General features: G+C 44.2%; 1 protein-coding gene across 2 annotated transcripts in view; it reads right to left on the bottom strand.

The window, feature by feature from the left end:
• The window catches only part of LOC135907296 (cytosol aminopeptidase-like), an 84,657-nt gene that overhangs the window by 18,607 nt on the left and 50,810 nt on the right, over window positions 1-15,240 (bottom strand). For both annotated transcript variants that reach the window (XM_065438985.2, XM_065438986.2), the window contains exons 10-12: window positions 15,023-15,111; window positions 5,957-6,059; window positions 960-1,039 (exon numbers count right to left, since the gene is read on the bottom strand). In XM_065438985.2, the coding sequence (XP_065295057.1) occupies window positions 960-1,039; window positions 5,957-6,059; window positions 15,023-15,111 (272 nt within the window). The remainder of the gene's footprint in view (window positions 1-959; window positions 1,040-5,956; window positions 6,060-15,022; window positions 15,112-15,240) is intronic.

The following is a 15,240-nucleotide window of genomic DNA, read 5'->3' as shown; positions in this document are numbered from 1 at the left end:
TAATATATGGCAGCACACTGCAGGGATCATCCAGTTGTCTTAGGTTTTGCACACTAGATGGACACACTTGTCTGCACTTTCAGCAGCAGTTCTTTGTAAAACAATGGAAAGCTTCCCACTCACAAGACCACGCTCCGTTTGTAGAAATTGCAAACAGAGTACTAGCTTCGAGAAAAACGAACAGGCTTCCGAGTGGGCACTTTTTTTCCTCGTAACACCGAAAACGATATAGCATTACCATTCGAGGCTGTGCTTAACTTGAAAGGGCCAAGTCCAAAAGTCTAAGAGGCGTTCTCAGTGCAAAACACACAAAGGTGCACTCCGTGTTCCAGCATGTTATAAACTTTCTTACACTTACTCTCTACTTTTCTTTGCTACACCTGACGCGCAAGCCTTTGGAGAATGAAATAAACCAGACATTCTGTAAATGCAATATCTGTAGCAGATTTTAGGGCAATTTTCCAAAAACACTGAACACACTGAAAAAAGTGGAAAAATATGCCACGAAACACCAGGCACGGTGGAGCATCGAGGCAGAAGGGAAAGGATGAAAAAATATGAGAAGATTCATTTTAAATTTCTCTTTCAATTATGGCTTTCAGTAGTGTCATAATTTGCTTGACTGCATAATCAATGCATTAATCTTAGCTTTAAATGTTGAAGCCTAGCGACAATGCTTTAAAAGATTACCAGATATTGTCTTCCTGCATGTCTTGCTCAAAAACATCACATAACTTGCAAAATTTAGACGATATGTTAACTTTTGCCGTCCTTCAAGTTAATTTTGTTGCTTGCTGTTAAAAACAGCCGCAAATTCTAAATGTCACCAACTTTCAAAAAAAGGATGACCACATCCTTACTTAACTAAAAATAAATCGCCAAACGTGTTTGGCAACACATCTAGCAGCTGCTTTGGGTCATCAGGCAACATTGAGGGCCACACTATTCTTTTATCTCACCTCATGCAGCAGGTTCCAGAGGGCATTGGAAGTGCAGAAGGCGCCAGTTGCACCTGCACCCAGTGCAACTGCCATGGCACCTGCAAAGTGCGGAAAGCAAAGCAAATTTGCACTTTTATTGCAGTCTTCATCATCGTCATCAGCCTACTTTATGTCCACTGCAAGACGAAGAAGGCCTCTCCCTGTGATCTCCAATTACCCCTGTCCTGCGCCAACTGATTCCAACTAGTGCCTACGAATTTCTTAATTTTATCACTCCACCTAGTCTTCTGCCGTTCCCGACTGCGCTTCCCTTCTTTCAGCACCCATTCTGTAGCCCTAATGGTCCACCGGTTATGTAACCTACGCATTACATGACCTGCCCAGCTCCATTTCTTTCTGTTGTCAAGGTGTTTATTGACAGGGTATGAAAGGAGCGAGAGGTCGAACTCGGTGTGGTAGTCAAAACCCTGTGAGCAGTCAGAACCGGCCCCATGTGTAAAGCACTGGTGATGCGCCCGACTGACAGGCACTTCTTCATGACATTTCATATGCTGGAGATGCGCCGGGCTAACCGGCACTTCTTCTTCGTTACACTCTTAATGTCAATTAGGATATTGGCTATCCCTGTTTGCTCAGTGTACCACACCGCTCTCTTCCTGTCTCTCAATGTCATGCCTAACATTCTTTGTTCCATCGCTCTTTGCGCGGTCCTTAACTTGTTTTTGAGCTTCTTCATCAGTCTCCAAGTTTCTGCCCCATATGTTAGCAACGGTAAAATGCACTGCTTGTGCATCTTTCTTTTCATAGATAATGTTAAGCTTCCAGTCAGGCTCTTACAATGTCTGCCGTATACACGCGAACCCATTTTTATACTTCTGTGAATTTCCTTCTTATGATCAGGGTCCCCTGTGAGTACCGTATTTACTCGAATCTGACGTGCACTTTTTTTCCGATAGAACGGGTCCAAAAATTGCATGCGCATTAGAATCGAGCAAGACCCTAAATCTGCACTACCATACTGCCATCAGCATTTCAAAATGGCCGCCTCGTACATGCTTCGAGCCTAGGTTCCGTAGCTTTCTCGATGTGCTGTAGTATGTGTGCTTAGGCAATGCTTCCTTTGGCCTAGGTTAGTGCATCATCCGTTTTCCAGTTTTCTGCATTTGCTCTATCAGCATGGCAGTGCTGACTGCAAAGAGATGGCAAGTACAACATGATGCCACAATTAAAAGGAAAGCGATCATGTGATTAGACGGAAGGAAATTGCACCTCATCACGGGCGTTCGGAGTTCCCGAAACTTGCGTGCGAGACTGGCACAAACAGGAGAGGCGTTCTACACCGGCGGCTGCTACGTATGGCGCAGCACCTACCTTGAAAGTGATCTGCAGCGGCGACAAGATTATATGCACCTAGGCGCACCGCGCTGTGTTCTAGTCACGCTGAAGCGAAAGGCCGCACAAGAGTCAATTCCCTCACTCTTGCTACCGCACTTCCTCACTCCAGCGTTTAGTTTCTGCGGTCAATGAGCGAGACGTGTTCATGCTTGTGTGTGCGTGACACCATGCTCATTAATTAAATTAGTAAGCAAATGTTTAAATGTTCATATGGCCAATAAAACTACTACCCTTACCTTTTGCATAGCTGTCTACTAATTTGCTCTCGTAATCAATGCTTTGCCTTTTGCACGAAACTGTGACTTTTTTTTTATTTATCGCATTTTTCGTGCATTGGAAGTAAATCTTTGTTTTTTCCAAATGAGAGAAAGTTGTATTTCTGTAAAAAAGAATGAGGTGTGCGGTACTGTGAAGGACTTTTCATTCTTTACATCACGGCAAACGGGTGCGCGTTACAATTGAGGGTGTTTTTTTTTCCTTCCTTTTTTTGGGTCACGAAAAATGGGTGAACGTTATAATCGAGGGCACGTTAGAATCGAGTAAATGTGGTAATTGACTTAAGTAAACACACTCCTCTACAGACTCTAAAGGCTGACTGGCGATCCTGAACTCTCGTTCCCTTGCCCAGCTATTGATCATTATCTCTGTCTTCTGAGTATTAATGTTCAACCCCACTCTTACACTCTCTCCATTAAGGTCCTCAATCATTTGTTGTAATGCAGTAGAGCTTTCAAAATGTAACTGAACAAATTCGCATCGTTTATTGCTCATTTATTTTATTTCTGTACTGTACTGCCATTTAGTACGTACTTTCTCCGAGCTCCGGCCAACTACGGTTTAACGAGGTTTCACTGTATTGTACATTGTAGACTTGTAGTTAAGCATTTTGTAAGGGAGAAGTACAGCACTGTCCAATGCTAAAGGGGAACACTTTTAATGTGTAGCTCTGACTTTGCTGGCCATGATTCAAAAGATCTTAATTTTTAAATTGTCCACATTTCGAAGTTGAACTGGCTCCTCCTTCAAGAGTCAGGTTAGTAGAGCCAGTAGTGTTGCTTATAAACTGTTCTTTTTCTTTTGTCCGCACTTCAGCTGGGCAGTGGCATTGCGAAGTCCTTTAGTGTAGAAGAGCCCCTAATGACAAGTTGAAATTATTTCTTGTCTGTTGTATATGCCACAACTCTAAAAGGAGGCGTCTTGCAGGATTTCTCTCAACTTCTAAGATGATTGCAAGGCCAGGGTCAATTCTGCAGTCGTAAGTTTCCAAGCACTCGGCAACTGCGCTGCATACACGATTGAAGTTTCTATGGTTGTTAGTGTGTTGACGGAAGTGCTCTGGAAGATAATTAATCTCATTGGGCTGGCCGAGCAGCCGGGCAGGGGACAGCATCTCAGCCCAGCTGGAGTGGGGAGAAAAGCGAAAGCAAAAGTTTTCAAGCATCACTTCTGGCTCTACCAACCTCACCCCTGCGGAAGAAGGCAGTCCAGCTTCGAAACATTGGAAATTAACATCCAACATCTTTCAGCAGATGTCAAATTCAGCCCTAATAGTCAGTTATTCCCAACCAGACAGACGTCAGCTGAAAGTTCACGCTGAAGTGCATGGATGTGCATGATGGCGCGAGCAGCAACACTAAGCACAAGTAATCTGCTGTAAAGCTGGGGGGAAAGTTTGTGTTCTTGCGGGAAATACAAAATCTCATATTTTATTGCGATTGCAATTACAGTTAAACCTTAATATGACAAACTTCCGATATAACGAAATTCTCGACATTACGGAGTATTTAACGTTTCGTAACCTCTTGTCCATAGAACACCATGTGTTTAGGACCTCAATATAGCGAAGTGTGTTTGTATGCCATTTCAATTTAACGAAATTTCACTGCCACCGCAATGGAATGCCAAGACAATAAATGGAAACTTTTGCAGACGCAGATGGTCAAATGATGGAATTACAAGCGGCTGTTTGCAAATGCACCTCTCAAATCACACGCTGCGCGACAAGAGTGACCGCCACAGTGGAGCCGCATCATGTTCCTTATAAAGTCCAAGTGTGATAAGGTCTTATTGTGGCCCACGCACTGTGTGCTTTAGGTGCGAGTGTAGATGTACGAGGGCGAGACAAGGGAGTTGGTGGCTTCACGAGAGTTGCATTCCCGCGTGAGCAAAGGGAAAGAGGATCGAGCTAGCGGCAACACGATCAAGTGCACGCATGCGAGCGGGGTGGGCGCGGATTGGGGGTTAAGTCGGTGTGTGTCTCAGCTGTGGCTGCACATGGCTCTAAGTGCAGCTGAGTGCATACGCAGCCATGCCAAACCCTGCTTTAGATGTAATTTGCCGCGTATTCAAAGATTGGCCATGCCAAAATGGCGTGGCACCATATAAGCTGTCTTACCACATGTTTAGTATGGGAGGTTGTGTAATCTCGAGTTTTGGTAACCCATTGAGGCCAGAGGCAGATGACGTATTTGCTCGCCCCTGCCGGCAACTTTCCTGACAGCATCGTCCCAGTGTGGGCAACGCTATCAGGAAAGGCACCGGCAGTGAGGAGTGAATACTTCGTCACGTGATGCTATCAGCCGTGGGGGCGGAGTGTATGAGAAAGCATGGCTGGCTTCGCCTAATTAGTACTGCTGAGAAGATATCGTTGACCTACGTGGCATGAAACAGCATCATTCGCCGACTCTCAAATTTATCCAAATTAATCGTTTTCTCACTCAAATTTGATTTTTACCGATTGCACGATAATATGGAAAATTCTGCGGCCCCCTTCCGTGTAAGAAAAACCAATCAGTGATTGTACTTATTTGCATAAAAGGCTGAGTTTCAATAGAATGAAATTCCGATATAACGAAGCAAATTGCTGATTTTAGCAACTTCTTTTTATTATGGTTTAGCTGCATATGGACACTCCAGGTAAATTTCTGCCGCCGCCAGGATGTGGCCGTGCACGGTATGCCGAAGGTGCAAGTAAAAGCTTGCGAGAGTGAGGGGATGTGGCCCGATCTCGTGCACGCAAGCAAAGAGTGCGGGGAGGTATATCACCGTCTTCCATTACGAAAAAGGCAGTGGGTGGAGGAGGCTCTACTGCGCAGGCCCGATCTTGAAAGCGACCTGCGGTGGACACAAGCCTAACTGCGTTGAGGACTGGTGGCTTCGTGTACGTCGTGTTCTCGCCACTTAGTTCATGCCAAAGTGAGTCAGAGCACAAAAGGCAATTCTGTTGATGCTGCTGCCGCTCTTCATCACGCCAGCATTCTGACATCGACTGTCGGTAATCATTGAGTGAGATCTGTTTGTGTTTCCCTGTGTGCACATGAGTATGTGCTTGTTAACTTAGTTACTTACAGCAGTTTATCAGCTGATAAAACGACTAACTTTAGTTTGTATAGCTGTCTAATAATCTGCTAACACAATTGATGCAGTTTTTCTGCAATCGTGTGCTCCTGTGCATGCCGCGCAAGGAAGGAAAGCAGACACCCTTCTCCTTTCCACTCTCTCCTCATCTTTTCTCCTCCTCTCTCCCTGTCCAGGTAGCCAGGCAGTTCCCAACTGGCAGCGCAACCCTCCCAAGAACCGGTCATCCACGTCAGGTTTCCAGCTAGTTAAAGACATCCTACCTGTTAGGGTGGCAATGTCCACCACTGCCTTAGGGTTGAAGGTGTCTGCGTAGCAGAGAGCGTCAGCCAAGATAAGGCGTCCTTCAGCATCTGTGTTGTCCACCTGTGCAAACAAAATTAGAAGAGCTCATTAATAAAGCGAAATACACACAGAACAAAGCTGGAAATGACAGAGACTGGTTCACAGAAAGCTTATACTGTTGCCGGATGATCTTTAGGGCATGAAAAATTTAGACAAGCTTGGTTTATATATATTTTCTCAACACTACCATTCAAGCCAATGAAATGATGCATAACAATGAATAAAATTTTCAAAACACACACTATTAAATTTTTTTAGAATCCACGATGTGCCTGAACTTGGCCTGCATCTCCTCGACAACAAAAGTACTGAAAGAATTGGCTGTTAGATAACTGCACGTCATAGCCCAGGCAATCCAGTAGTCACCAATCCTAGGCTGCAGGCAAACTGCGTGACAAACCAGGCTAAGCCACCAAGCCTGCTTTTGCTCTTGTCTGTCATGTGCATCGATTGTTTGTAACTTGATGCGTTAAACAGAAGCAAGGTCTTCAGTAGCCATCAGACATTGCTCCAACTATAGATTTTTTCACTCCAAATCATTAGACAGCTCTTAACGACCCCAGCACCACTCTCATTACCTGAACAAGGTCAGCGGCAAACTAACGCACATACTACTAGACAGCGATAACAGCAAGGATTACCACAGCTGCATGACTACTGGATGGCAGCTAACCTACAATTGTATAGGTTGGTTGCATTACACTGGCTAAATTTAAAGGAATGTTGAACAGAATTGTCAAACCTGTTTAGATTGATCAAGAATCCTTTAAAACTGTATCTCACGACATGAAGTTGGTTACTAGAAATAAAATTACGAATGTATATTTTTTTATATTTCGCACCGAAGCCAGTGCCGGTAAGTGTGAGTGTGATGCCAGCAGTTAAAAGGAAGTCCAACAACCGTTGCCATGGCCACAGGTGGTACTGGCTAACACTCCCAGGGCTTGTGATGCATGCATACACACCCAGGAAAATGGATGGGAGGGCGGCTGCCATGGTAGCTTAATCTGCCTTTTTTATTTTCCTGTGCTGCCCTCTGCCGCACACCGTTGGAAATGTTTTGGAAGGGTGCCGGGGTTTTTGCTGCTTAATTTATGCACATGCAGCCACGTTGAGTGTGTTTCAGTGGTGCATTTCATGGATCACGAATCATTATTAATGGCTTCTCCGGGGCTGATTGGCGTTCCTGGAAGCCATGAAGCACTCAATGACTACTAGGTGAGCAGGCCTGAGTGCACTGTTGTGCCAACAGTGCAGCCGTTAAAGGCACGCTCAGTTCCTTTGCCAACACGACTGCCTTGGCGTTTGTTGTCGACAATTTCTGCACTTGAAGCTCGCTTTTTGTAATCTTCCTAAAGTTTATTTAGACATTTGGCATATTCAAGAAGTCTTCGAGTGTAGCCTTCTGCAGCAGATTTATCAAAGCGGTGCACTTGTTTACAACACCATCTAGACACAGATCGTTGTTAGCATCAAACATTGTGGAAAAGGTGCATTGCTGATGTGAAATAATGTCAAAACGTAGCAAAACAGACATATCTGCATATGTGCCGTGTTGTTGCACCCTGAGACCAGTCAATATGAGCTACCGAACCACTTAAACAACGGCAACTGTGACCCAGATAACATAATACGAGCTGTTAATTTATATCTGATTCTCACTTTTCTGTAACTCCATCATACTTACAGTTTGTACATACCATAAAACATCATTAGAGAAAACTGTGCTTGCATAAATTAAGTGCTCATTTGTAGGCCGTGTTGTTCTTTCGCGAAAACGCAGATGCCATCACTGATACTGGTGGTACACCTGAGTGAGACAGTTTTTCATGCTGCTGTATACCGAATGCGCCGTTGTCTTGTTTCCTATTTCACGCAAAGGTAAACAGTACATCATTGGAATTGAGAAATTTGTCAGCATAACAACATGCATCGACCCACCCATCTACGTAGCGAATGTGACCAGCAGCCTACCGGTACGGTGATGTACAGATGTTGGCAAAGCGCTGTGTCGCCGCTTGCCGCTTATTGTGTAAGCGTCATGCGAAGTGAAGAGTAGTTGATTTCAAATCGCAAAAGACAGAAGTGAACTGTAAAAGCAGTTTCCTTTGTCCTAACTTCTTACATTTCAGTGCAAGTCCGCCGGTAGCAGGTGCACAAACACGACGGCGCCAGGCTTAACCTTCGCTTAACAGGATCAACACTGTCTTGAACTTCATGTGCATGGCTTCAGAGGGTTGAAGATTGTACATTTTAACTTCGTAGGCATGTTCCGAGTCACTCCGAGTGCGATGAGTTATATATACAAGAGAAGGCACTGTTGCTATCGCCTTGTCACTTTGATGGCCAATCACACAGGGTTTGGCCGAACGATGGCCGGCACACTGATTTTGTCGGTGCCATCGACAAGAAAGCTTACCGCTGTGCGAGAATTCGTGCTCGTCGGTTGCATCGTTGTCGGCCTGATACGATAAAATGCTTTCAGTGACGCACTGCACTGAATAGTCATTCAATCGGTGACGTGAGCATCTTGTCAGTCTCGTATCAACCTAGTGCTACCATGTCTTAAACGAGTACATGAAGTCAGGCTTGCGCTGCCACCACCAGCAAGTCAGGACCGACGCTGCAAGAAGACAACATCAGCAGCGTCATGTTTTTAAGTGTCGCCCTACTGCAATGCACGGGTTTTCTGTTAAATGTGCTAGCCATCAATGAAAGGTAGCAGCTACCTGGCTCAAGGTCAGTTCGAACCGCTCAGACGAAGCCCTCGCCACTTTCTGTTTTAAAGTGGAGTTGTAGCGTTACGCACCGCATGTTTTCGGCACTGCAACGACGTCGAGCTACCAGTGGAGTTTCAACACGGTATGTGGCACGAGTGTTTGCAGCAGCGCGCATCCGAGCACTTCAATTTTTTATTTTTTTTCGGGAGGCTTTCTGGCACGCAGCGACACGTGTGACCCTTCCAAGTTGTTTCGCGACTAATCTGCTAGGGCAGGGCATATGAGCCGTCACACTACGATAGAGGTGCATTGGCAATGCACCTTTAGAATGGAAATAGTGCAAAGAACAGAGTAGAATGTGTTGCTGGGCAAGTTACTTGGGGTACTGCGAAATATTTGGGGTACATGTGAGTGTGACGTGGAAACAAAGAAGAGAGTAGGAAAGAGCGCTAAGCTCTGTTCTTTCCTATTCCCTGCTACCAAGTCTTTGTTTCCACGTCACGCTAATATGTACCTCTTTGCAAAGAACAGACTTGTTCTTTGAACTGTTTCCATTATAAATACCGCATACCACGTGACCCAACAGCAAGCTCTCTTGAGGTAAAGCACCGCGCATGCAATGTGGTGGGTTTGGCTCCCACTTGAGGCAAATCATCACACTGACATTTCCTTTTTCCTTATTGATCCTAAATTACAATTAAACATAAAAATGAATGTGCCCTATGCTTTCTCTGGCTTCAATGTTTGCACTGTTGATATGCTAGTAAATAATTGAAACTGAGTCCCTCAAATCCTTTTATTTTTCTCACTAATGTCGTGGATTTCCAAGTATCTTCTTGCACCTGGGGTAATGTGGCATAGCAAAAGTTTTTCAAGCTTACTAACGTCACTTTGTTACTCCTTAGCATTCTATGTAATTCATCTTTAAAAATAAATAATATGAACTATGCCCTCAAAATTTCGTGACGTCAAAGTGAACGAGAATTTCATCCCAGCATCATACATTTTATGACAGTGCGAGTGACATTTAATGTACAGCATTCTTCTCAGAGTCAAGCTAGTTTTTTGTACCTCATCTTACTGTTTTCGTGGATCAATGGAGCAGACAACTACCACCATCTGCAGTCAAGGATGGCAAGTAGCTTACGCTTCGGCTGGTGGCCAATCATGGGACAATGGGGGAGAACAAGCCAAGTGTGTTGAGTGGTAACGGTGTACATGCATAACTTTGCTGCTCGACCCAAAGCGAGCGTCAAGTTTCGCTACGCCGGCATCACATTCTTGCGCTGGTCATATACAATTCTATACGAGCTTCATGTGCCTGAATGTTCAGATGTGATAATCAAGCGCTAAAAAAAAAAGAAAAGAAAAAGAAAACACATTCATTTGAAGTCTTATGAAACTAGGCAATAAGAAACCGACAAAGCACATCTCGGGTTACAACACTTCACATTATATAGATGTCAACTACAGTTGAGTCTGCAATTTAGTACCCAAGAAAGGTAATTAACTGATACAGCTAAACTTATTCTAAAGCAAGAGGCACATCTAATGATGCAAAGCTTTTTTTTCAAAACAGGGCATTATGACTTGAGCCTCTCACTGCTGATGCATAAGATAACTGCACCTGCTGTTATGGACTTGTGGCTATGGCACTACGCTGCTGCCGAGCACAAGGCTGCAGGTTCGATCGCAGCAGCGGCGGCCTTGTTCCGATGGGATCGCAATCCAAAAATCTTTGTGTACCATTCTTTGGATGCACATTAAAGAGCTGCAGGTGGTCAAAATTAATCCACTACTTCCCCCCTCCCCCTTACGGCGTCCTTTGTAACTCACTGTGCAGTTTTGGGATGTTAAAGCCCACAGTGTAATAAGAAGGCCGATGTTTTGTACAGTAGGATATACGCAGTCTCATGCACTAGCAACGTCCTCTGGCGTGGAATCACTGGTCAAGGTGTTTGTTGGCATAACAACGGTCAAAAGTCCAGGATTCCCCTTGCAAGCTGTAGCACATGTATATGGCAGTAGACTGCAATGATGGGTTGCTCTATAGCGTAAACATAGTTTACCTTAACCCTTTCAGTACCGAATGTCTTTCCAAGGTGCAACAAATCCAATTTCTATTTCAGTAAGACTTCAGCAGGCTTTAAATTGTAATATATTGGCGACATGTTACTCCAGATTTACTAATTTTTTTAACTGATTAAAAAAAGATTCAGAGATAGTACTGATTAATTTCATTAATTAGAATAATTACACTTCCTATGGCAACTTGATTTTTCAGAAACAAATTTTATTTCTATATTTCAGATATGGCTTCTTCATCTCACTGTCATTGTTCCTTTGGAGACATCTTGTCATGAACACAGAACTGCTCTGAATAAGAGCTCATAAGAAATTGAATCACTGCATCACTCAAAGAACATGCAGGCTTTTTGTGCCGGTCAGCCATATTGGAAAACAAGAAATGCTAGCAACGCCAAGAGTTGCTAAGGTTTGTTGCACTATTTGTCACATAAAAACAAAACCTAGCATAAAATTTTAGTTTAGCCAACATCTGAATAGATAGCCCAATCTGTCTACAGTGGTTAAGTGTTCCCGAATCATCTTGGGCACGGCCATCATCGGCAGCGAGATGAGTATGTTCGAGCAGGCTCATCTAAAATGGTCAATTGTGCTTCTGCTTCCTCCCAGTCATAGAGTTCCATACAATAACTACTAGAGGGAACTCTGGCGCTAGTGTCTCTGGCAGCTGGAATGGGAGTGGAATGGGAGCTGGAATGGAACTACGTGGATTTGCCTAAACGTCTGGCTTCAAACGGCTTCGTGGCTTTGTAAACTCGTCATTTTCAACAATGTGCTGCGCAATAATTAATTAAATAGACATTATTAAAGTTGTCCGATGGCAGGATTTGATCACAAGACCCCTAGCAGAGATGCCCTGTATTGAAACCATTATGCCAGACTCACGCATCGACAGGCGACATGTAACGCCCTTATGAATTTATCACGGGCAAGCCAGTGCCTCGAGACGCCAGGGGCATTTCGATTTGGCCACCTCGACAAGCTCAATTGTTGCAACCAGTAGCGATTGCGCCTGTCCGCAGCGTCTTCTGCACTTAGAAAAGTACAGATGGCTCTGAAATTTACGACAATAAAGGCATACAAAGCGTAATAAACAAATCCACAAGAATGTGTGAATCCACAAGCACGAAGATCAGACAAATCCATGTACTTCCGATCATTCCCATGGTGGATTAATGACTGCAGTGCAACAGTTTCCTCTAGTATATTGTAGGAGACCCTATGCTCCCAGTTACACGGTCTGACCAGCATTCCTCTGCAAGTTTGCTATTCACGAAGTTTGTTTGTGCACTTACTGAGAGGATCGGAGAAAACTTGCGTGTAGGTAGAACACACCAAATGGAATTCCTACAGTACTACCTAAACTGGCGGTTACACATGCTGTCCAATGTGTGTGAAACGACACATCAAACGTAAACTATAGCAAGTATTAATACAGCACATTAATCCACTATTGTAAGCAGCACTACCAGAAAACACAGCACGCATAAATCAAGACATTATACCCCAATACATTGTAGACCACTTATAACATAGGTCGTAGTAGTTGCAAATATCCACACTATGACCAGAGCAACATATTAAAGGGCTAAACATGTGCAACACAGGCAGACAAAACAGCTGTGTGTATCCGAGAAACAAAGCATACAAATGGGATGTTTGCATCCAATGAAATTTCCAAAAAATTAAAGGTCAACATCCGAGCATGCACGGTTTTCGTGTGAAGAAGGCAAAGCAATAAAGAAAAAGATGCTATACAGTCATTGACTAATTTTTCAGGCCTGCTCGATTATTTGGACTTCCCCGGGCTGCCACAGAACCAATGTAGAATGATAATCAAAATTCCGGATGCTGTATGGCATCTCACCAAATTTCTTGGAGTGATTCGAGTGCGCTTTGTCAAAAACATGGCGATTGCGGACCAAGTTGCCACCATTTAAGTGTTGCTCGTGCCCTTACTTTCATTGTCGAGGTGGTTCGTCCACTTTCTATGTGCCGCACCACCACTGCAAAGTGTTTTGTTGACTTGGCACCAAATTACAACTTTGGTCGTTGATAGCTCCCGACGAGGCACGTTATTTAGGCCTAGCCGACGGTATTGTTGGGTGGCATGCCATTGCGGCAAGCTCACCCTTGAAAATGGCACATGATCACGTTCAGGCTGAACCGACGGTAGGATGCATGATGTGGAGTTTGGGCTCACGGGCGATCGTCCAGCAACTACCGCCAACGCATAAATAACTTTGTATGTGCTGGTAGGAATGGCGGATGGTCACATGTAGACATTAACGTGCGTAGCCAGGCAGCATGGCGCGCAAGCCTGCGCAAGTCGCGCCATGCTGCACGGCTAGGCAAGATGGTGCGACATTAGTGCATTCACTTCTGGCTTTCTCTATGGCACACTGTGCAAGCAGTCGCAGCTGGACCTCACCTAAGAGGCCTACTCGGTGTAATCTTGGGGGCCATACGCAGGCAGCTATCCCCCTAAGGGTGGCATGTTCACTTCTCCCTCTCTCTACAGCGTGCCGAAGGGGCTCGCAGCTGGGCGCATTGACATCGGTACAATCTCGGCCGAGCCAAACCGGCACAACTAACTTTGCCTGCCTCCTTGATCACACAGCAGAGCGCTGTGTTGTGCTGCTGCTCGACCATAACAAGCCAAGTGGAAAGCAGACGCAAAAGATGATCACAATGTAACGGAAGGCAGCTATCTAAAGGCTGTCGCGTCAGGCACTAATGAGTCACGTGTTGCACATGCCGAAGGTTCTTCTGTTGTTTTATTTAAATTTTGTTGCACGCGCAGCCGCGCAGCATTTTGCGGGCCGCAAAGTCACGTTATTTCCATGTTTAGAATTGTGTACCCTATTGGGCATGTATTGCAGTAAATAGCAACAATGTATATAACGACGTTCGAGTGTATTACCGGTATTTTGTCTTGCGCATCTGCACTAGAAGCAGCATGCATGGAGTCATGCATAGAAAATGGAGTTGCGTGGGAGGGCAAACAGGAGTTATAAAAGACTGCATTATATTCGGTCCTGCACTATAAGTGGTTACGTTTAAGTGGTCTGTGCTGAGCTTGGCAAATCAAAAGCCAAGAGGTGTCGTACTCATCCAAGATAACAGACGTGCTACCATGTATGATCACATGAAAAAAGGCTGCATATGGGAACTCAATATCCTTTGATATATACACACACAATGTTTGTACTATACTGAAGAAGAAGAATGTACTGGGTGAGTTAAGAGCGAATTCATGATTTCCAGCACACAAAAAATAAGGGCACACACATCACATGGATTGAGTAAACCTTTAGTATAACACAGCACTCGTGTTGTTCCTACATTTTCTATCTCCAGTCTTTTTTGCACTGTAAGTCATGAGCTTCATAATGCTGACTCCTCCCCCCAGATAATTCCCTTTTGGGCCTTTAGCATGCCTTAAATGAACATTGAAGCAGCATTAGCATCAGCATCACCGTTTACGAATGTTAGTTGTAATGCAGAACTCATGACTTCAGACCACTGCAGTTCATGAGCTCTAAATACTACACCAGTTTTCATGCAAGAAAACTTATATACACTTCCGCATTTCTTTTTGATTATGAACCACAAGGTTAAGAATTCAGCAAAGTGGAAATATACTGAAAAAGACTGAACAATATGAATCGAAAATATGGCAGTAGCGAAAAAGAAAGTTCCCCAATGAAAATTTTTTGATGCAGTCACTTTCAAACAGCAAAAGCTTCAGCAAAAAGAAAAAAAATGGTGCAAATTATATTTTTCGCCAGAAGAAAAATACATATGAAAAAAAAATTAATTTGGCACTGAGAAACCTTTTTCACTCGCAATTTGTTTTATGATTAGTGGCATTAGCAGTAGGTCAGCGCAAACTGCCACTTTCACTTCAGAAAATTTTTCACTAAGAGCGTTTCTTTAAAACCTACTCTTCATAAAATGCTGGTATGATCAAAATTCCAACAGATTTAGGAATTTCAACTCTACATCTAGGAATCCTGGTTAAGCATTAATGACCTTTCACATTCTACAGGATCTTTACCATGGAAGTTTCATTGATCAGTGCTTTCGGTTACCGTATTAGTGTTCCTTTCCACAGCGCTTATGAACCTTGAAAGTGTGTGCAAGAAGTCAACAGGCCAACAAAAGCGTGCACATCACCTGGATGGTGGTTCCGTTCATGGCAGTGAAGACGTCACCCGGCTTAGTTGCCTTGCCGCTGGGAAGGTTTTCGCACAACGGGGTAAGACCTGCGCAGGGGACCAAGCTTCAGCCATCACTCGTGTGCTGTGTCACAACTTAGTCAATGCAGCTGTGAAGCAGAGGCCATCAAAGCATTGCGCTACAGAACCACTCCATATGATGCAATAAACTAGCCA

Source organism: Dermacentor albipictus, chromosome 7 (genome assembly GCF_038994185.2).
Source record: "Dermacentor albipictus isolate Rhodes 1998 colony chromosome 7, USDA_Dalb.pri_finalv2, whole genome shotgun sequence".
Taxonomy (NCBI): Eukaryota; Metazoa; Arthropoda; class Arachnida; order Ixodida; family Ixodidae; genus Dermacentor; species Dermacentor albipictus.
This window is presented reverse-complemented; position numbering and strand designations above follow the sequence as displayed.